General features: G+C 41.1%; 1 protein-coding gene and 1 long non-coding RNA gene across 3 annotated transcripts; both read left to right on the top strand.

Moving 5' to 3' along the window:
* On the top strand, positions 4,415 to 5,267 carry LOC8085598 (probable E3 ubiquitin-protein ligase ATL45). Its single transcript, XM_021460436.1, has one exon. The coding sequence runs from the start codon at positions 4,465 to 4,467 to the stop codon at positions 5,098 to 5,100; it is 636 nt and encodes a 211-aa protein (XP_021316111.1). The 5' UTR covers positions 4,415 to 4,464; the 3' UTR covers positions 5,101 to 5,267.
* LOC110435000 lies at positions 13,366 to 20,302 on the top strand. 2 transcript variants are annotated; one of them, XR_002452648.1, is made up of 4 exons: positions 13,366 to 14,318; positions 14,406 to 14,527; positions 17,220 to 17,241; positions 18,087 to 20,302. It is a non-coding gene; the product is annotated as an uncharacterized LOC110435000 (long non-coding RNA). The 2 variants fall into 2 exon arrangements; XR_002452647.1 differs by having other exon boundaries at positions 17,220 to 20,302.

The following is a 22,212-nucleotide window of genomic DNA, read 5'->3' as shown; positions in this document are numbered from 1 at the left end:
ACACCTGCTGACGTGGCTAACACGTGGCGGGGTACGTGGCAAAGAGTACCCCGCCACGCATCATGGCCGGAGGCAACCCCGTCGCACATCATGGCGGGGTGCCCCTGTCTGACAAAATGGCTCACCCCCTCCTTTCTCTGCGTTCCCTGGTGGCACTTTCATTCATTTGTGGTAATTATTGTCTGTAAATTGCATTAATTATACAGTTTGCCTGTAAATCATGAGACGAATCTTTCAAGCATAGTTACTTTATAATTAGATAATTTTTGTTAAATAAAAACAAAATTGCTACAATGTTAAAATCTAAAAAGTTTTTAGATCTAAACAAGGTCGATCAGGCCATAGTGTGTATGTGTGGAGAGAGAGGGGTCAGGCTGCGCATAGCATGAGCAAAGTGGCCACATCAGTAGTCTAGGGTGTTGGTCCTTGTTTAGTTCAAAAAAATTTGTAAAATTTTTCAGATTCCTCGTTACATAAAATCTTTAGACGTATATTTCTAACTTCAAATAAATTTATTCAAAAAATATATTTAAATATCTATCTAATGATATTAATTTTATATTATAAATATTAATGTTTTTAATAAATATTTAATCAAAATTTTTATAAGAAGTGAAAACGACGAATATTTAGAAATAAAGAGGTAGCACAGTACAACACATTTGCCGGTATGCTGCTGCACACTGTAGCTCTTTTTAATAAAGAGGTAGCTCTTTTTAGGCCTTGTTTAGATGTGAAAAATTTTTGGATTTCGCTACTGTAGCATTTTCGTTTGTTTGTGGTAAATATTGTCCAATCATAGACTAACTAGAATCAAAAGATTCGTCTCGCAATTTACAGTCAAACTGTGTGATTAGTTTTTGTTTTTGTCTATATTTAATATTTCATGCATGTGTCGCAAGATTTTATGTGACAAGAAATCTTAAAAACTTTTTGAATTTCGGGTGAACTAATACAACACAGCACTGTAGCGCCACAGCGTACGGCAAGTGCTACAGCGACTGCTGCAGTGCCGCAGCAGCATTTGTACTATGCTACCTATTTATTCCTAAATATTTGTCGTTTTTGCTCTTATAAAAATTTTTTGATTAAATATTTATTAAAAATATTAATATTTATAATATAAAATTAGTATCATTAGACAGATATTTAAATCTAATTTTTGAATAAATTTATTTGAAGTTAGAAATATACGCCTAAAGATTTTATTAAACTCTCACGTGGTCACTTTGCTTCCAAATTTTTTTGGGAAATCTGATTTACTGATGTGGTCACTTTGCCCATGCTATGCGCACCCTGACCCCTCTCTCTCCACACCTACACACTATGGTCTATCCTTGTTTAGATCCAAAAACTTTTTAGATTTTAACATTATAGCAATTTTGTTTTTATTTAATAAAAATTATCTAATTAAAAAGTACTATGCTTAAAAGATTCGTCTCATGATTTACAGACAAACTGTATAATTAGTGTAATTTACAGACAATAATTACCACAAATGAATGAAAGTGCCACTAGGGAACGCAGAGAAAGCAGGGGTGGGCCATTTTGTCACACAGGGGGCACCCCGCCATGATGCGCGGCGGGGTTGCTTCTCGCCATGATGCGTGGCAGGGTACTCTTTGCCACGTACTCCGCCACGTGTTATACACGTCACTAGGTGTCCCCTGAACCATGCCACGTCAGCAGTAGTATCCCGCCGCCATACATGGCGGGGTTCTGTGCATTTGCCCCGTTATGCATGGTGGCGGATCCAAACGGCTTAGTTTTGAAAATATTTTCATAAACGGGTCAAATTTGAAATATATTTTAAATTTGGGCTAAAAATAAAAAAAATCACCAAAAATGCTACCATAGGCTTGTCGACCAACCTAGCAACTTGGTGACGTCCTTGCCCCACAGGATCCCACCCAGGCGAGTCCTTGCCCCCACAGGATCCCACCCACGCGAGAGCTTGGATAGTTTCTTTGTTAGTTTGCCTAAAAACTAGTTATTTTTCATCATGCAAGCGTGACAGCTATCTTTGGCCTGTAAACTTCTGCATTCTTCACCACGTCAGTATGACATCCTCGTTGCATTCGTCAATCTATGGCGGCCTGTACAATCTAGCCCTACCTTGTGTGTGATCTAGATTAATCCAATGTTACACGTGCACTATACATTAAGGCCCTGTTTAGTTCTCCACTCAAAAATTTTTCATTCATCCCATCGAATCTTTGGACACATGCATGGAACATTAAATGTAGATAAAAAAATAAACTAATTACACAGTTTGGTTAAAAATCGCGAGACGAATCTTTTAAGCATAGTTACTCCATGATTAGCCTTAAGTGCTACAGTAACCAACATGTGCTAATGACAGATTAATTATACTTAATAGATTTGTCTTACAGTTTGCTGACGAGCTATATAATTTGTTTTTTTATTAGTTTCTAAAAACCTCTCCCAACATCCTTCCGACGCATCCGATGTGACACCCAAAAAAATTTGATCCTCAATCTAAACAGAGCCTAAAGTGAAAGCAATTTTTTAGGCAGACTCTTGGTTGTCTCCAATAGGAGACCTATTATGGAACTCAAACCCAAAATAGGACTCCAACACAATACCTATAGCCTCCAACAGCTCCTTCCCCCTCACCTTTCTCCAAAGTTTGTTTGTAATTCTAAGTTTTTAATAAAATTTCTGTAGGGGTGCAAACCCCTCCAGTTCCAGTAAAAAAATAGAGTATTTATACAGAAGGCCCATTTTAAATATCAAGAGAGGCATAATCTAAATTTGGGTATCCTCTTTCCTCGAGACCCATTTGTAGAAAGTGATGTCTTTTAGATCTTGTTGTTGAAGAAGACTAAAAATAGATGTTTTTTGTCTGTAGCACTACCAAAAGAAAAATGAGTTTTGTATTTTGAGTTACAGTTGTTCGAGAGGCCTTGTTTGGCCCGTCCATCCATTAAGCAATAAATTCTTTTGAAGCTCAATCCTCTTGCTGCCACGTCACTCAAATCTATCCGTCCATTCACTATATCCTCCGTCCTTCTCTTCGGTGAAGGTTGAGAGGTCACCCAACCAGCAACACTTCTCACAAGCCAAAATTTGATTAGTAGCCACTTTAATTTTGTGTTTTAAACTACTACACGCCTCCTGGATGTGCTTCATGCTCCTCCCACCAATTTTCAATCACCGTACCTAATCGATCCCGCTCTCAAAAAAGTGTTGGACGCACTTCATTGCAACTCAGGTTTGGACTAACCTGGAAACTGTTAATTAGAACACTTCTCATTGTAACAGATATAGAGGTTGTGTTTGTTTAATTACTTAGCTTGGTTCATCCATGGCAGACCCAAGGCCCGAAAACTCCTCTGATCCGCCCGTTCTCATTGCTGTTGGACTCCACTAAATTCAATAGATACCACACACACTGTCAGTTAGTACGTTGTCTATCACCAGAAGATCAATAGATATTGCACTGTCAATTAGTACGCCGTCTGTCACCAAAAGAAGAACACTCTTAAGGCCTTGTTTAGTTCCAAAAAATTTTGCAAAATCAACACTGTAGTAATTTCGTTTGTATTTGACAAAAATTATCCAATCATGGACTAACTAGGCTCAAAAGATTCGTCTCGTCAATTTTGACCAAACTGTGCAATTAGTTTTTATTTTCATCTATATTTAATACTCCATACATGCGTCTAAAGATTCGATGTGATGGAAAATCTGAAAAATTTTGCAAAATTTTTTGGGAACTAAACAAGACCTAAATCTATAATTTTTCAACAACTACGCATTGGTGGATAAGCAAATTGTTCACTTGGGCGAGACCGCGGGAGATCCAATTAACAGAACAGATATTTTATTCCTTGTTGCGTATATACAATATTTTCAGTGTCCGCCCCTGTCGCTGCCAACCCAACATCATCTTCTAGACGCAAAAGACGCGCTGCAACCGGCGTTCAGACTGGACACGGCGATAAGATAAACATTGCCAACGAACACATGGTTACGTACTGCCGTTTCCGCAGCAATCTATTTGAACCTGATGCGCTCCTAAATTTTTTGATTAAATATACTCCGTGGTACTAAGGCCTTGTTTAGTTCCAAAAAATTTGGGAAACCGACACTGTAGCATTTTGTATTTGACAAATATTGTTCAATCATTAACTAATTAGACTCAAAAGATGCGTCTCGTCAATTCCGACCAAACTGTGTAATTAGTTTTTATTTTTGTCTATATTTAATACTTCATGTATGCGTTAAAAGATTCGATGTAACGGGAAATCTGAAAAAAATTTACAAAATTTTTTGGGAACTAAACAAGGCCTAACCTGCATGCGTTGGTACGACGCTGCCTCCTGATGAAGCAGCGACGGACTACTTAATGCCGCGCGCGCTAAACGCTTTGCCCGCAAGTGCCGCGCCAGCTAGCGAGTGTATAGCACAAAAAAGTACTACGTTCTACTTGTACCGATCATGCCAAGGTTGTACACGACGCCGACGGTGCTCTCCGGCGAGTCTGTCGTCTATGTCGACGACGTCCTCGGCGGCGGCTACGGCGGCTTGGCAACCGTGGCGGGGGAGTCCTGCTCGCTGCTCGCCGCGTCGTGCGTGCTCGCCGCGTCCGTCATCATCTGGGAGGCGTGCGCCTTCGTCGCCTTGGCCGCCGTGCTCGTCGCCGGCGCCACCTGGTGCCTGACCGGCGTCGTCGCGGCCGCGGCGGGTCGTCCTGCTGCCGCTGGCACCGGCACGGCGTTTCCCACCGCCGCCGCGCGAGCCAGCAGAGTCGTGTGCTGCGGGCTTGCCGAAATAGACATCAGCGCGCTGCCCAAGTCCCCGTACCAGCAGCAGCACCGCCCCGCCGCGGCCGCGGGCGGCGGAGGAGACGGAGTGACGACGTGCGCCGTGTGCCTGGAGGACCTTCGCGGCGGCGAGATGGTGCGGAGCCTGCCCGAGTGCCGGCACCTCTTCCACGTCGGCTGCATCGACGCGTGGCTGCAGATGCACGTCACGTGCCCGCTCTGCAGGTCCGATCTCTCGCCGCGTCGACGGGTGACGACGGCCGCGCCGGTACCGGTAGGATCGCAGGCTGAGTCATGGTCGCCGCAGTAGTGCTACTGTAGTGCGAGCTGTAATCTCTTCTTCTCCTACTTGCTTAAAATATTTGCAGAAATCCACAGTCCATTAGCGTTACCCCCTCTATAGTCTATACTGCAACGCGCGCGTTGACAGCCCAATCGGCCAACCCCATGCCAGTCCGCATGGACCAGCATCCTCGACCTCGACCCGTGTTTGCTACGTTAATTTTGCTTGTCTCCAAGAACCGCTGGCTCGTAGAGTAGGTAGGAGAGCTCGAGGGCAGGCCGGCAGTGGCAGCCCACATCGTCATGATCTCGTTGTCAACTGCTGCTGCCGCGCGCTGATGGCTTGCCTCTGCAGATCGGGATGGATGAGTGACTGACTGAAATAGAGGAAAAAGAGGAAGCACGGACAGGCACAGGATTGGCTTCTTTCATGCATGACGCTAGCTTGGTGCTTTTTCGGCAAGATTGTTGTGAGTCTTTCCAAATTTTCGTGTGAATTTGCATAGGTCACGTTATCCTCTTTTTCTTTCATGACAACAGATTTGCATTTTGGGATCCTTGTTTGAAATCTTGCACAGGTTTGCGATATCTTTGTATAACATATAAATGAGGAACATTTCAGTGCATGACAACCTGAGATTTTTCAAACAAATTCAGATATTTGGGCACAAAGAGATCTTTGAATTGATCAGCAAACTAGGACTCAGTTTGTTCCTGCCAAACTTGTTGGAGTATAGTTACCAAGATATTCCCATTCCATGAAAGTGACCTTCTGAATATACTGTATAAGATCATTATAAGTATTTTGATCAGGTCCTAAAGTCTACTGTTCCTGGTCTTGCTATGTATAAATCAATAAGGGGCTGTTTGGACCATTTCATTTGGAGGAATTAAAATCTACTTAATAAACCTATCTTAAATTCATAAGGTGGGAGATGAAATTTGATTTTATAGATCACCATTCTATATTTCTACTTTGCAACTTAGAGCATCTCCAAGAGACTAGGTAAACTTATATTCTAAACTACAAGATTTAGCTATTTTGTAAAATAAAAAACTCACCTAAAGTGTAGAGTTCTACAATAGCCTAGGTATAGGATAGCTAGTGAGGACGACGTACTATCTATGGCAAGCGAAACTTTAGGGATAGCAAACTTGTTATTTTAGTAAACCAGATAACACACCTATTAGACTTTAATTTTTATTTCAAAAATCTAAAAAATAGCCTAGATAAGATGGATACCATATATGTTGGAGTTGCTCTTATAGCACACTCTTCAACTCGTTCCCCCTATGGTAGAAGTACAAACCATAAGTATCTTTCTAATATAGCCAACAATAATATACAAATATAATTCACATATAAAAAATCGACAACTCTTTTACCAAACAATGTTACCAACATTTTATAATTATTAAAATAAATTCAATTCCAAATATCGAAACGGGGCCTAAATATTTTGACCAATATGTGCATTAAGATATTGCCTCTCATAAGTGGACACTAGGAAGTACCGTTGATTTGTTTGTTAGGGCTTGTTTACTTCCCCAAATATTTTGCAAAATGTTCGAGATTCCTCGTTACATCTAATCTTACGGCACATGCATGAAGCATTAAATATAAGTAAAAAAGTAACTAATTACAAAGTTTACATGTAATTTGCGAGATGAATCTTTTAAACTAGTTAGCCTATGGTTGGACAATATTTGTCAAATACAAACGAAAATTTTACTGTTTATATTTTGCAAACTTTTTTGGAAATAAACAAGGCCTTACTGTGAGTGCGCGAGGAAGTAGGCAACTGGATCCGTTAGCGCCAGATGGTGGGCTGGATCTGCATTCTATGGGCCCGTAACGGTTGAGCTGGTATCAATTATAGTGCAGTACTTTCGTTTGTACCACCTCTGTCCCATTTTATACGTCGCTTGGGAAGCTTATTTGTGAAAGCGGTTATATTCCCAAACAACAGACATTATGAGACATAATAGTATTTGATAACTATTGTCTAACCTTGGACTAACTAGGTTTAAAAGATTCGTCTCACAAATTACAGACAAACTATACAATTAGTTATTTTTTATCTATATTTAATGCTCCATGCATGTGACGCAAGATTCGATGTGATGAAGAATCTTAAAAAGTTTTTGAATTTTAGGATAAACTAAACAAGGTCATAAAACCAAACTTAAGGAAGCATAGTTAGGGGGTGTTTGGTTGGCGTGGTTAAAGTTTAACAAGTACTGTAGTATTTTTATTTTATTTGATAATTAGTGTCTAATCATAGACTAATTAGGCTCATAATATTCATCTTTCTAATTACTCTCTAGCCATAATTTTAGTTTCATAAATAATTTATTTTAGTACTTCATGCGTCCAAACATTTGATGTGATGGGCGGTAAACTTTACCACTCGTAACCAACAAACCCTTAGATTGCAGTGTGAACAGGTTACGGGCCAAGAACTACCAAACCATAAATCACCAATGTATTATATCATCCACAATTCATAGTATTCATATTCTTGCAGGAAGGTTTTTTTTCCCTTAAGGACATGTGCTCTTAGCACATAGAGCACTGGATTTGTATTAAGAAATGTACATGCACACATCTTAGTATAATAAGTGCACGCACACATCTCAATGTGAATCCGATGGTCCATGTGCTAAGAGCACATGCGCACATTTTACTTTCTCATTCTTGTAGTATTTCTCGCAAAAAAAATTCTTGTAGTATGATGTTTTGTTTTTTATTAGACTTTTTTCTTTCCCCTCATTTTGTAGTGCATCTCATAATATTAAAAAGTAAGCTACAAATGAGTAAACTAATAATTAGTTATTGCAAGATTTTTTCCAAATTGTGGTCATGTGAGGATAAGCATAGGAATGATGGGAGGTTGGCATATCAGGGTGGTGTGTTGCTCACAATGGAACATCAATAATCTATTTCGTTTCCTCAGTAGACAACGCTGACTAAATTCTTTATAGGCCAAATCTACATCCATCTCATATTCCTAGGATACATCGAACATGTATTAATTTTTTTGTTCGTTATTATCTGTGAGTTGAGATTGGTCACGAAATTCTCGATGATAAATTATTGTTGAAAATACTATTTATTGATTTATTATGAGAAAAAAATATTTATGGAACGGTGTATCGGCATCGCTGGTTAAACTTTTCCAAACGGGCCAGGCACGCTGGGCCGGCCCAGGCACGACACAGAAAAGCCCGGCCCAAGCACGGCCCGGCCCGGCAGCCTACGTGCCCGTGCCAGGCACGGCCCGCACTCGTGCCCGTGCCTGGGCCGCCACTTCAGCCCATGGGCCAGCATGGGCACGGCCCGGCTAAACGGCCTGGCCCGCATCAGGCACGGGGTTGGAGACGCAGCAGCCGTCGGATCCCCGCCCCGAGTGATCTCAGCCGTTGGCATTAGGGTTGGAGACGCAGCGCTATATAAACCGCCCGGCCGCTCGCCCGCTCCCAGTGCCACGCCCCCACTCCAGTCCGCCACCGGTGACCCCGTTCGCCCGTTCCGCTTCCGGCTTCCTTCCTCACTCCAGACCCTAACCCTAGTTCCATTCCTCTTTCTCCGTTGCTCCGCTTCCGGCCGCCGCTGAGCGCTTTCGGCCGCCGCGAAGACTCCAATCCCCTCCCCTCCCCCGTCGTCTCCGTCAGGCGTCAACCGTGGCGAAGGGCGACCAGCAGGGGCGTGCGCGACGGCGGATCGCCGTTGCGCCCACGCCTACATCTTGGCCTCCGGCAGCAGCAACGGCAGATACTTCGCCGGAGCTCCGACAAAGCAGGTCAGCAAGCTTCCCCAGTCCCCACTCCTCTACTGTCTTCTCTTCCTCTGCTGCTGCTAATGTTTTGATTCGTTCACCTTGTTTGTGCAGATCTGCCGATTCGCTGCTGCTCGGAGCTGCTGCTCCGTCGCCGTCGCCACCCGTTTCAAGGTTGAGGATAGGAGGCGGCGGATCCGTCAGGACGCTGCCGGCCGGGGCTCCGTCTACCTGTCTCAGAGACAGAGGCTAGTGTGACTGCCATGGCCGAAGAGATGGAGAGGCAGCGTGACCTCCCTAGTGATTCCGATGAGGACGACATGGGCGACGAAGAGCTTGAAGAGCTCTTCGGCCCTGACGCTGTACCCGGTAGAGGCGCTGACGCAGTGGACCCCATCGACCTTGAAGCTGACGTAACTGGTGCCGAAGCCGGCGACGGCGACGACGACGACCATCTATCCCGTCCGTCTACCTCTGATGTATGGAATGATTTCAAGAAGCTCTTCAAAATGGGTCCCAAAGGTAAGGAAATAAGGTATGGCGCCATCTGCATCCACTGTAAGAAGCAGTACTCTGGTAGATCTGCTAGTGGCACTGGCCACCTCCGTCGGCATAGGGATAAGTGTGCTAAGAGAAAAGAGAAAATAAGGGGGGTATAGTCAGACCCACATCTCTTTTAATCCTGATGGTTCTATGCGTAATTGGGAGTACTGTCCGTTGCGTGCTCGTACTGAACTGTGTAGGTTCCTTTCTAGGGTAGATGTTGCTATCAGCTTGGGTGAATCTGCTGCATTTGAGGAATACATTGTTAATGCTCACAATCCTAGATTCAAGGCTGTCTCTACACAAACCACTACTAGAGACTTGGCTAAAATGTTTTCTGATAGAAAAAGTAAGCTTGTTGAGGTGTTATCTTCTGATGCAATTAATTGTGTGTGCCTTACTTCTGATATATGGTCTGGCAAAGCTAAGGAGGATTACCTTAGTGTTGTTGCTCATTACATAAACCCTGATTGGCAACTTGAAAAGAGGGTTCTTGGTCTTGTGCTTATTGACTGTTCTCATAATAGACAAAACATTGCTGATAGAGTTGCATCTGTTCTTGCTGAGTATGGTGTGCTTCAAAAGGTGTTTGCTGTTACTTTGGACAATGCTTCATCTAATGTGTCTGCCATGCGTTTGCTTAGACCAATTTTGTCTACCTATCTTAATCTTGATGTTCCTTCAGAGGATCCAAGACATCCTGAATCTGCTGTTAGTACTATGTTCTTGCATCAGCGTTGTGCATGCCATATAATAAACCTGATTGTTAAGGAGGCACTTGAATATCTTAAACCTTTGATTGAAGTTTTTAGAACTGCAATATCATTTTTAAACTCATCTAACCAAAGAATAGCAGCATATAAGAACTATTGCATTGCTGCTAGTTATAGGCCTAGAAAGTTTCAGTTGGACATGGATGTAAGGTGGAACTCTACATATCTAATGCTTAAGACTTTGTTTCCTCACAAAGAACCTTTCACTACTTTCATGCATGCAAACTATCCTAGAAGTGAGCAAGGTGAATTGCTTTTAACTGAAGAACATTGGTCTGTTGCTGAAAAAATACTTAAGTTTCTTGAACTGTTCTATGATGCTACTGTTGCATTGTCTGGTGTTTACTATCCTACATCTCCACTTATGCTGCATTATTTGGTTAAGATTGCTATAATGACATTCACCTAAGAGATGTTGTTCAACCTATGGTAGACAAATATAATAAATATTGGAGGGACATACCTTTGCTCTATTCTTTTGCATTCATCTTGGACCCTAGAGCTAAAATGAAGGGTTTTTCAAAAGTGTTAAGGTTGTTGAGGAACCTTACCAGTACAGATTACAGTGCTTACCAGGTTGGCACTAGAGCTAGGCTTACTGATGTTTACAATAAGTATGAAGAGAAGTTTGGTGCTGTTAGGTTGAGGAGGACTGTCCCTCAAAACCTATCTGGTAAGAAAAGATCTGCTTGGGATGAAATATATGATGATGATTCTGGCTCTTCTGGTGGAGGTATTTCAATACTGCATTCTACTCTTAACCTGTCTAGAGATACATCTGCTACTGCTTTGCTGCATGCTGCAACTACTACAGCTTCAAATTCTTCTGAACTTGTCTCATACTTGGCTGTGACACTGTGAGCCAGTTGGATGATGCATTTGACATCTTGAGATGGTGGCATGAGCACAAACTGACATATCCAGTGCTGTCCATCATGGCTAAAGATATTTTAACTGTTCCTGTGTCTACCATATCTTCAGAATCTACGTTTAGTATGACTGGTAGGATCATCGAGGAGCGGCGGAGGAGGCTAAAGCCGAAGACGGTGGAGTGGCTTACCTGCATCAAGGATTGGGAGCTGGCGGAGGCACGGCTACAACACAATGTGGAGGACAAGGAGCTTGAAGAAGAGTTTGAACAACTCTATCTTGATTAGTGCTCCGGTCGCCAAGGTAAATAACACCTCAAACTTTTTTTGTTGCTAACTGATGTCTCTTAACCTATTCCTATTCTAACTCTGTTCTTTTGCAGCTGGGACCTAGAGCTTGAAGCATGAAGAGTCTGGGAGCTTGAAGCATTTGAAGACTTGGGCCTGCATTAGAGCATTAGTCATAGTCTTCATGTTTATTCTTTATTTTGGCTTGAAGGGTTTGTAATATGAGAATTTGGACAAGTAAGAACATTGAAGTATTGAACTTTTAGAGGGCTAGGCTGTACTCTTTTTCCTTTTCCTGACTAGGGTTTCTCACAAGGGTGAGTTTTACCTAGCAGGTTTTAATGAGGCAGCCATTGCACATGCTCCTATTTTCTTAGCTCGTGTGTTTCCTTTGGTTTTCTTTCTCTGGTTCTTTTGTGGCAATTTAGATATCATAATCTGCTTGTTGACTTAATTCAGAGTCTAATGAAGTATTTTATCAAAAATGTGGCCGTGCCTGGGCTGGCACGGGCACTGCCGTGCCATCGGGCCTGTTGGCACGGCACGACACGATTTCTGCTTGATAGTGCCGTGCCTGGGCCATCACCACGGCACGTTGGCACTATCAGGCACGGCACGGCGTGCCGCCGTGCCTGCCGTGCCCGTGCCTAGCCGTGCCGTGCCATGTTGCGCCCGTGCCCGTGCCGTGCCGTGCCGGGCGGCCCGTTTGGAAAACTATATCGCTGGTACAGAGAGGGTCGGCCGCCGTGCAGTTCCTGTACGTGGCCGTGCCGGCGGCTGGACACACCGTGTCGAACAAGCCATAGCTCTCAATTCCGCCGGGCGGTGGTCAGTAGTAATACGTATATGTAATTGTAATCCATTATTAATTATGAATTGTTCATCCGGATAAAGTCACACATGCGTAGTATATGAACAGGTGGCTGAATGTTCATTTATTAAAATTCGCCATGAAAATATTGACCAAACTGCAGCAGTGACACGCTAAAGCCGCCTGGTGCCAAACCAAAAACCCCCCATGGAGAACACTATAAATTGCCGCGAAAACGTTTCGTTCATGGCATCAGTGCACACGATTGAAGAGCTGCACGCAAGCAGCTTCTCACGCACTCACTGGTGCTGTATCACCATGCTCAAATTGTACCCAAGGCACCAGCTCCAGGCGAGGAACGCCGACGACGAGGGCGTCGTCGATGAGGTCGACGACGGCAGCTGCAACCCCTTCTACGGCATTGCCGTCGTGTGCGTGTCCATCTTCCTCTTCTGCGTGCTCGCCGCCTCCGTCACCGTCTGGAAGGCGCTCGCCGTCGTCGCCGCTCTGGCCGCGCTGCTGCTCGGCGTCGGCGGCTGCTTCGCGCCCAAGGGGTGGCTCCGTCGTCGTCGGCCAACAACAACAGGGCGGCAGGGTGCGACGAACACAAGCGCGGCGGAGCTGGCCGTTGTCACGGTCACCGGCCGCCGCCCCGCGTGGCCGGGATACCCGACGTGCGCTCGTCAAGTGAACGCGCCGCCGGCGTTCGCGTTCCAGTGCCCGCTAAAGGTCGACGAGCCAGCGGCGGCGAGCTGCAGCGTCGTGTGCTCGGTGTGCCTGGAGGACGTGTGCGCCGGCGAGATGGTGCGGCAGGTGCCGGCGTGCAGGCACATATTCCACGTCGGGTGCATCGACATGTGGCTGCACTCGCACGGGACGTGCCCGATGTGCCGGTGCGTGGTCTCGCCGCCGGTCAAAGCAGTGGCAACAACGAGAGATGCGGCTGAGGCACCAGAGTCATCAGCTGATGATGATGAGCTGCCGCCGGTGTAATTAACCAGCGTATAATACGACGTCGTAGCTGTGTATGTATATACACGCCATGTATATAGTACAAATTCTATACGTTGCTGTACAAATTATATTAGGTCTTGTTCGGATGTTGTCGGATTCACCTCAATCCACATGTGTCGGAGTGGATTGGGGTGAAATTTAGTTTAAATTTCACTCCAATCCACCCCAACACATGTGGATTGATGCGAATCCGTCTACATCTAAACAAGGCCTTATAGGAAGATACGCAAATAACAGAAACTGGATGCCTTCATGGCTCCTCGGTATTCCATTATATATGGGAGGTGTACAACATGATTAGAGTTTAATCTACAACCGTGTGGACAATCCCAACACGTTACGACTTTCTAAGGACAGAGTTACAACTTACTAAGAATAGATATTCTAACAGGCCTTATGATGAAAAAATTCGATTCGTAGTTGGTGGAATTAGGGAGAACTAGCTATAGAGAGTCATTTTTGTCATGCCATTCAGCCATTGTCACAAATTCATATCATGACAAATTTTCATGATTTGTGATAAAACTATAGTCATTAGTTAGCAGAGTTCTTGTCGTGCTTTCTGTCGATTTGCGATTCAGTGATTGTACCATGTCAACGATAAGGGCACAACCCGGTATTTTCACAACGGCAAGCTCGCGCGTTGCTTATCGTCCGGCCAAGAGCTCTTCAAGATTCGGGTAAAAAAAGCAGCCCTTTGTCCCATCTCTTTTTCTATCTCTGCTACAACATTCCTGGGTTTCACTTCTTTCTCAACCGTGATTCCCCTTACCCAACTTGTCGCCATTCTCATTTCCTTCTCTGTTCTGTTCGTAGCCTACTGGCCCCTCTCTGTCCGCTGTCATCTTCAACCTCTGTCTCTCTCTCTTTGCCCACTCCATCTTCAACCTCCGTCTCTTCAACCTCTCTGTCCATCGTCATCTTCAACCGCCGTCATCTTCAACCTCCGTCTCTTCAACCACCGGTGCATTCAACCTTTCCATCTCTACCCTCGCCCTTCAGTCTCTCTCTTCGTATCTCTCTCTGTTGCACTCTCGCCCTTCAGATCTGATTCCTAGATCTCTCTCACTCTGTCTCTTCAATCCGTGATGCATATGTCTTGATTATTTTCACTTCTCTTCGCAAACGACAATCGTCCTCTCCTCTCGGTGGTCACATTGTTAGATCTGGTACATTGACTGCTCTGCTTCCTCTCTCTAAGAAATCTGTCCAAATCGATATGAGGTCAGTTTATCTCATTTTTTTTGGTTAAGCAGGTTTCCTCACATATAGTGACCATGAGTGACTCAGAAGAAGGAAATCTTGAAGATGCTTCTTGCAGAAAATGGTGCTTACTTCTTAGGACCCACCACATCTGCACATAATACCGTATTCCCAGGTACAATTTGTTTTCATCAAATTAAGTTGCTCTCGTTACTAAATATGATTTTGCACTTAGTTTTTTTATATTGCCGAAGTGCTCTTAATATAGTTAGTACACTTGGTTTTTAGATTATTTTGCACTTAGTTTTTTGATATTGTCGAAGTGCTCTTAATATAGTCCTAGTACACTTGGTTATTTGATTATTTTGCACTTAGTTTTTTGATATTGATTTGCTGCTGTCAATAAGGTTTGAATTGTTTTGGTTTATATAAGTTTTATCTTATAGTCTATTCAAAGAACTAAGTCTAGTAGTCTGCAGGTAATTTTTTGTAATGACTTTTTTTTTTTACTTTTACAGATACCTTTATTAACTCTTGACCGAACCAGAAATTACGTTTTAAGTTTTTGGTTGTAATGCATCTAAGTACTAAAATGCATCTAGTATTGTTATGGCCCTACTGAAAATTCTTATCATTTTTTAATCACCCAGTGCTAGAGGGTCTAGAAATGGAATAAGATTGTTCTCTTTGTCCTGAACACATAATGGCTTTGTTCTGAATGTTTTTCTCCTCAAGTAAAAATACGGAATGGCTTGCTGCCATGTGATCAGCTTGCTGCCTAACTGATGACACTACTACTAGTTACTAGTACTTTGGTAGTCCTCTAGTGATAATATAATTATGACTAGTATAACATAATCTGAAATGTAATATAATTATCAGGTTTGACATACAAAATATAATTATTCTATATATAACTATATAGCACAAAAGCGCAAAAAGATTAACTAGTGAAGGAATAGACAAGTTCAGATATCTTGTCATTATTGCTGTGAACACACTAAAGAGTAGAGATGACACGGAATGAAGCTTTATATTTTTTATTACCTGATATTGTCGACTGTTTGAGTTTTTGGTTGTAATGCATCTAAGTACTAAAATGCATCTGGGCTAGGTACTGATATCATGCTAAGCTCTTTGATTTAGCTCTCGTTATGCCCCTGCTGTATTGTTATGCTCTGCAATATTTTCATTTAGACTTGCCAGGGGGTCTTGAAATGGAATAAGATTGTTCTCTTTGTCCAGAACACATAATGGCTTTGTTTTGAATTTTTTCTACTCAAGTAAAGATACGGGTCGGGCAAATGTAACACGCTCTCTGGTTTTCACAAAAAAGCTTTGAATTATGTTGCCTATCTGTCTAGAGCTTGGCACCAAGATTAGTCAGTCCTGGTATTTACCTGTGACTATGTGCTTGGTTCCAGCTGATTCACAAGGTCTATGGCTGATTCACCAAGAAACACATAATTTGTTTTAGTTAACTAAATGCCATGCATCATTTTAAATTTAGAAAAATTAGTTCTTGTTCCTTCAGTGTTGGCAGTACAAGATTCATTAGTAACTTGAGTACTTGACTTTACTCCATTCCAACTTTTGATAGCAACAACGTTGTTTTTGCTATCGTGATAATTTTACAGCTTTGAAACTATTGCTTTCTCCCTATATGTGTGCTGGTGTTTCTTTTGTTAGTTAGAGAGTACTTTTTTAATGGTTCTCTGAAATGCCATGCAAAGTATTTTTTTTTTATTTTTATAAATGCTCCGTAGCTAGCTAGTTTAATGGTTCTGTGAAAGTTACTTGTTCAGGTAGCCGTGTGATCAGGTAGCTAGCTTTTGTTTCTGATATTGTATATTCCGTATCTGAACTTGTCTATTCCTTTACTAGTGATAATATAATTAATGGCTCCTCTCCGCCACCAGTGCTGGATCCCTTTATCTTTCTCGGTTTCCTTTAACTCAGGTTGCCGCCGTTGCTACCCATTGATATTTTTTTCTACCTGATTTCCTCCGATTGTGTCTTTTTATTTTGGAGTTCATTCAGTTATGCGATTTGGGGATTTTTTTTTGTGTCTTTTTATCTGATTCTCTCCTTTTGTTTTTCTTTTTAGTTATGCGATTTGGGGTCCATTCAGTTAAATACCGATTTTTTTTGTCTTTTTATTGATTCAGTTATGCATTGAGTAAAAATGTCGGCATTTAGCACTAGATAAAGATAGATTGAAAAATAGCTTGTTGAACTTAACAAATGTCGGCATGCTTTTGATCAATTAAGACCCACATCGGTTTGGACCTTATGAGAGAGACAATATTATTCATTTGTTTCTGATTAATAGATGCTAGCTATAATTGTAAGCAAGGCTTTACTGTATTTTTATATTTATGGGCTAATAGCATCAGTCACTACACAAACCCACTCAATAGGACTTATAATCCATCAGTCCCCAGACGTGTAAAGGAATTGGCTTGTAGATAAAAAATTCTAATGTAATGGTTCTCTTTTGTTAAGCTTGGCATCTGACTAGGATATGCAAACTGAACCATCTGATTAGGATATGCTTTTTTCCTAGAATGCAAACTGAACCACCTGATATGCAAACTGAACCACCTGATTGTAAGTACAGTTTAGTCTGCTTTTTTTTCTTTAGTATGATGTAAATTGAACCATCTGACCAGGATATGCAAAGAATAGCCAGAATGGTTTTTAGATTTGAACTACTCTATTTTAAGTGCTTGATAATGGTTTTCTATTTTTAAGTTTGAATTATAGTAATTGAATTTACCACCCCTACCTATGTATTAATACTATAGTTGAAGCCTGAAATAACTGAAGCTTCCTGGAGACACTCACGATGATTCATTCTTTGTCAGGTTGCTCGAGAAGACTTAAAAGGTATGCAGAATTCAGTATCTTCCATTTATTGACAGTCCCTCCCCTCCAGCTTATGAATATTTATTTCCATCCGTGTATCTCTTATGTAGGATGCTGTTATTACTTGCATGACTAGTCATCATTTAGCAAGTACATTTGTTTATTTCACTGAACTGTAATAGAACTGCATCCAGTGATGCTAACTTGAGCTTACAAAAAATAAAATAAAAAATTATATATGCTTGGTTCATTGGGACTTTCAGGTGCTTTACTTATTATGCTGCTTCTGTTGGTTGTAGACTTGCAATTAGGCGAATTCAAAGACCGCATATCTGATCTATAATATATCTTTAGGGTTACTAACTTTCTGCAATAGTTAGTAGTTTCCATGTCTTTTGGTTCCTGACAACTATAGTTGTTATTACTTCTTTGCTACTGATGTCAGTGTCAGTTTTCAGTTTAGTTATCTTCTAATGTTTTTTTATTAGATTCTTAGTAATACCCGGACCTTAAATTTCAGTAGATTTTTAAGGGTGCAGACACATTGACAATTAGAATTATTCAAACTGATGTGCTTAGATTTTACTAGATTCTACACTGAAGTGTTAAAACTAGTGGTTCTCACTAATTCTAATTCTTCTAGATAATCTTGACAATTAATTACTATTACATTACCCAGAAAAGATATATGTTAAAACTATGTTGTCCTGCATTGTACCTCCTAAACAAAACAAACAGACCTATGCTCAATCTTTATCATACAATCAGATCTATCTTTATGAGACAATCAGACCTCTGCTTAATTTGGATCCCTCTCTACAGGATAATTCTGCTAACAGGATTTGCATTTTCTTGATTTTGCACAGGATTTGGATTTTTGCTTTGCTCTACCTTCGGATCTATCCCCTCCTTGATTTTGCTTCGTATTCCTGTTATGCTTTCCCTGTGGATCCACCCTCATCTCTTGATTTTGTGAAAGTACTCTGCTCCTCCCTCCGTATGTACCCCACCACTTGATTTTGTGTTGGATTTCTAAAGACAATGTTTTTTTGTTCCCATCCTTTTATGCCTGCGATGAATCTATGCACATCTTTTTTAGTGAGGAAAAAGATATAAGTTGATGATCAGTTCTAGTGAGGTACTAGGCAATCTGTCATTCCTTCCTGCTAATCCATTTATATGTACTTAGTGCCCTTAGTTTACCACAACGTTATGTGCGCGCATTCCCTACTTCAAGATTCGTGCTGGTCAAAACCTCCCCAGATCCCTAGATGCTCCTAGAACATGATCAAGTGATGAAATATAGTATTCTGAGGCCTAACAAATTTATAGGTTTCTACTATTGCCAACCTCTGCTGTTATAAGTTTGTGTTGGCGCTCAACTTCTCAATGTTTTATGTCAATTTTCTTTTATATATACAACTGTGTAATGTTATTTTAATTTAGTTTTGGATCTGTTCTATCCTTGTTTTAGTTGGATCTGTGTAATGTCATTTGTCTTCTAGTGTTGTCTAGTGCTTGATGGTGATCTTTTTCATCCCAACTATGCCAATGTCTGGTGTACTGTCATTTGTCTTCTAGTGCTTGATGGTAATCTTTTTGTTTGAAAATTTTATTTCTTCATCAGGTAAGTGGCCAATGATGAAAAATTCCCAATTTAGTGATAAAAAAGTGATCTTGTTCTTGTGAGGGACTGGGTACTTCTAGTTTTCTAGTGTTGTTCTTACTACAAAACAGGGCCGTTGCGGTCTTGTCCATTCGGATGACAACCCGGTTTTTTTAGAACGGCATACACGTGCGTGCCTTATCCTCCGGTTGCAGCTTCTCCAAGCTTCAACCCCTCATGTTCACCCATCTTGCAATTTCTCTCTATGGCCCTTAAGCTCCAAGAACAAGATCATATGAACATATAGGACCAGTTCTGAGGCCACTATTTGTCATAATTTTAATGTTTTCCTGTTTTCAACAATATTGGTAACTAATTATTTATTGTGCTAATGAAGGGACTCCATGTTAATACTGGATATTTATTTGACCTTTTTGTTAGTAATTGTTTTCTTCACCAGTTAAGTAAGTGGCCAGTGAAGCGAAAATCCCAATTTACTGGTGAAAATGTGATCTTATTCTTGTGCGGGACCGGGTACTTACCGTTTTCTAATGTTGTTCTTCTTACTACCAAATAGACCTTATGTTTTATTGTGTTGTTGTTCTTTTTCACCTTGATGCCTTTTCATGCTATTGCAATTTCTGTCTATAGCCCTTAAGCTCCAAAAACAAGATCATATCAATATTCTATTTAATGACCTCATGGCGCAAATATACAGTCATGCAATTTAGCAATGTGTTATTCCATGAGAGTACAATTAGTTTATAGAACTTCCTTAATCTTGTTCTAAGTTGTGAGAATATACAGTCATGGCGCAAATATACAGTCATGTAAATATAGTATTATACAGTCTCTGGCTTCTAAGTTGTGAGAATATAGCCACTATTCTACAAATTGTGCCCCATTGTACTTTTGTTGATATACTTTCATTTCGCATATCTAGAACTTTTAGGTAATGACCAAAATCCATTAAAGGGCATCTTATATCACTTTTGCCTGAATCACTATGCTGTTCAAAGATCAGATTTCTGCCTGAATCAGACCATCCATGTTTATAGCTTCAACTTATGGTCACCACTGTTATAGGGTTCTTTTGTGATCAAACTTTAAAGTCCATAGTTTATATTGCATTGTTGTTTTGCTAGAGTCATCTAACAGATAGTTGGCTGCGTATCATACTTTTTTTTTCACTGTATGTCAAACATGGATCTAATGGTCACAGCCATGACCTTGGATGTGTATCTATTTTTTTGTTTACTCTTTTCTTATGATTGGTGTACGTGGTTCTTGTGTGATGCATAGCCAGATCCTCTTCAGAGTTCATTCAGAGATACAATACTACTTCTGCAGTGCATACGCTTTAAAGATAAGACACTTTACTGGTAGTGTATGGAACTTAAGAGAGAAAATATTCTGTTGTAGTACTTCACACACTTAACATGATATATCTAGTGGTCAGTGAGGACTCATTAGTTCCAATGTCTGGTGATACCTTTTATTTAGTGCTTGTGATTCTTTCTATTTAAGGTGATATCTCTACTGATCAGTTAGTGTAATACCCGATTTTAATGACAAAATCAGATACGCACTATATGTGAGTTTTAGAAGTCAAATCTCACATATAGCTACAAATAAGGGGTAATATCAAAAGACAATGCATAAATTATATAACGTACATAATATAAAAGAGATAACCTTTATTAGCAAACAACGGATAGATAACTCCAACTTCGGGTATTAACTCCACTCTATAGGATACTGACTGGTTGGTCACAAGCCTAAACTTCTCCTGAGGTTTGGGGGAAAATAGCAAGAGTGAGTCCATGTCGAACTTCACAAGTATAGCAACTAGATTGTATAGATCCCACAATCTCATGATCAATGTGACATAAATAATGTAAAGCATTAAATAATAAATAATAAGCATATTTAACACACAAGAATCGTCACCCTTAATGTAGATGTCTCCAAGGCCGCTCCTGACCGTGAGCTCGGCTAGTATACTAGTTTTAACACTCTGCAGAGGTTGTACATCTTTACCCATGAGTCATGATTTACCCTTTCGTCCGAGGTGATCAGCCTCTTAACCCACTTCCAAGGAAGGTCGGCAGGGATCACTACGAAGCCTATCAAAAGTTCGTCATGTTAGGACCGCAAGGTTTCCTTTGCGCGCAGATATAGAGCCCCCTTTCTGATGGCACAATGACACGCAGCCTATACACATACAGACAGAGGCCACACTATACCCAAAACGGTTCAGCCCCTCCGCTCTTTCGGGTAACCTCTAACAAGCTAGAAAATGTCTTCATACTGAGCTAAAGCCAGAGCCATTATAGCCCTCATGGTTGCACTGTTGTCCCGGTTATCACTTACAGATAAATCATCAAGTGGATAAAAAATCATTTTTATCATTTATTACTTAACATTAATCTAGTCACAAGATCATGGGTCACAGAAATAAAACCCAAATGCTATATTTGCCTTAATCCAATTGCTCTTGCTTATCCTTTTGGTTCTGCTGGTCTTACTTGTTGCCAAGGCTCTGATCTTGATTAGAGAAGTACTGCTCACCGTCTAAACTCGATCATCGATCACACAAACAAACGGGGACAAACATACATGAAGCAAACAATAGAACTAAATTAGAACAAACACCAAACAATAAAATGGTTTAAAAACTAATATACACATTGCTACAAGCACGTAGCCGTGAAAAGGCACTCTAATCGGAGCTACGATGAAAAAGAAACGACAACCGAAAGATTGTCTTTATAAGAGAGAAATCTTTAAGCTTCATTTATTTTAACAATATAAAAGCATATATATTTGAATTGCCTATGACGTGAGTTGAAACTATTCAAATTATAATTTGAAAACATACTAGTGATATCGATTAAATTGTTTAATATTTATATATAAAAATATCAATGTGTAACTTCTCTGTTAATTTTATTTATAAAAACTGGTTACATAAACATTAATCAATTTAGAAATTAAACTAATAAAATAATAAAGACATGGCACGAAAACATTAGCACTGCTGCATAGGGCATGTCGACACAAATCTAATGCAATTTAACTGAGTCAAAACGGAACCAAGAAATAATGGTATTTCTATAGTATTTGTAGATTTATTTTTCTAAACAAAAACGGCCAAAATGCACGGTTGAGGTAATGATGACATCATCAAGCTAGTAACTGCAGTCGCTAGTAACATGAACGAGCAGGCATTGCTCGGCCGGAACAAGATGGCCGGCGAACTTGATCAAATTGTCCACAGGCCATCGCTGAGCGAAACAAGTCAAGAGCACGAGGGTGTAGAGAGGCTTACATAATATGAACATAGATGGATGTCTGTGCCGGACAGGGAAGTTTTGGTGAGGGCG

The sequence above is a fragment of the Sorghum bicolor genome, chromosome 4, assembly GCF_000003195.3.
Source record: "Sorghum bicolor cultivar BTx623 chromosome 4, Sorghum_bicolor_NCBIv3, whole genome shotgun sequence".
Classification (NCBI taxonomy): Eukaryota; Viridiplantae; Streptophyta; class Magnoliopsida; order Poales; family Poaceae; genus Sorghum; species Sorghum bicolor.
This window is presented reverse-complemented; position numbering and strand designations above follow the sequence as displayed.

Bases quoted from the DNA above. Each gene is read 5' to 3' on its own strand.
- LOC8085598 (XM_021460436.1), top strand. From the start codon at position 4,465: ATGCCAAGGTTGTACACGACGCCGACGGTGCTCTCCGGCGAGTCTGTC.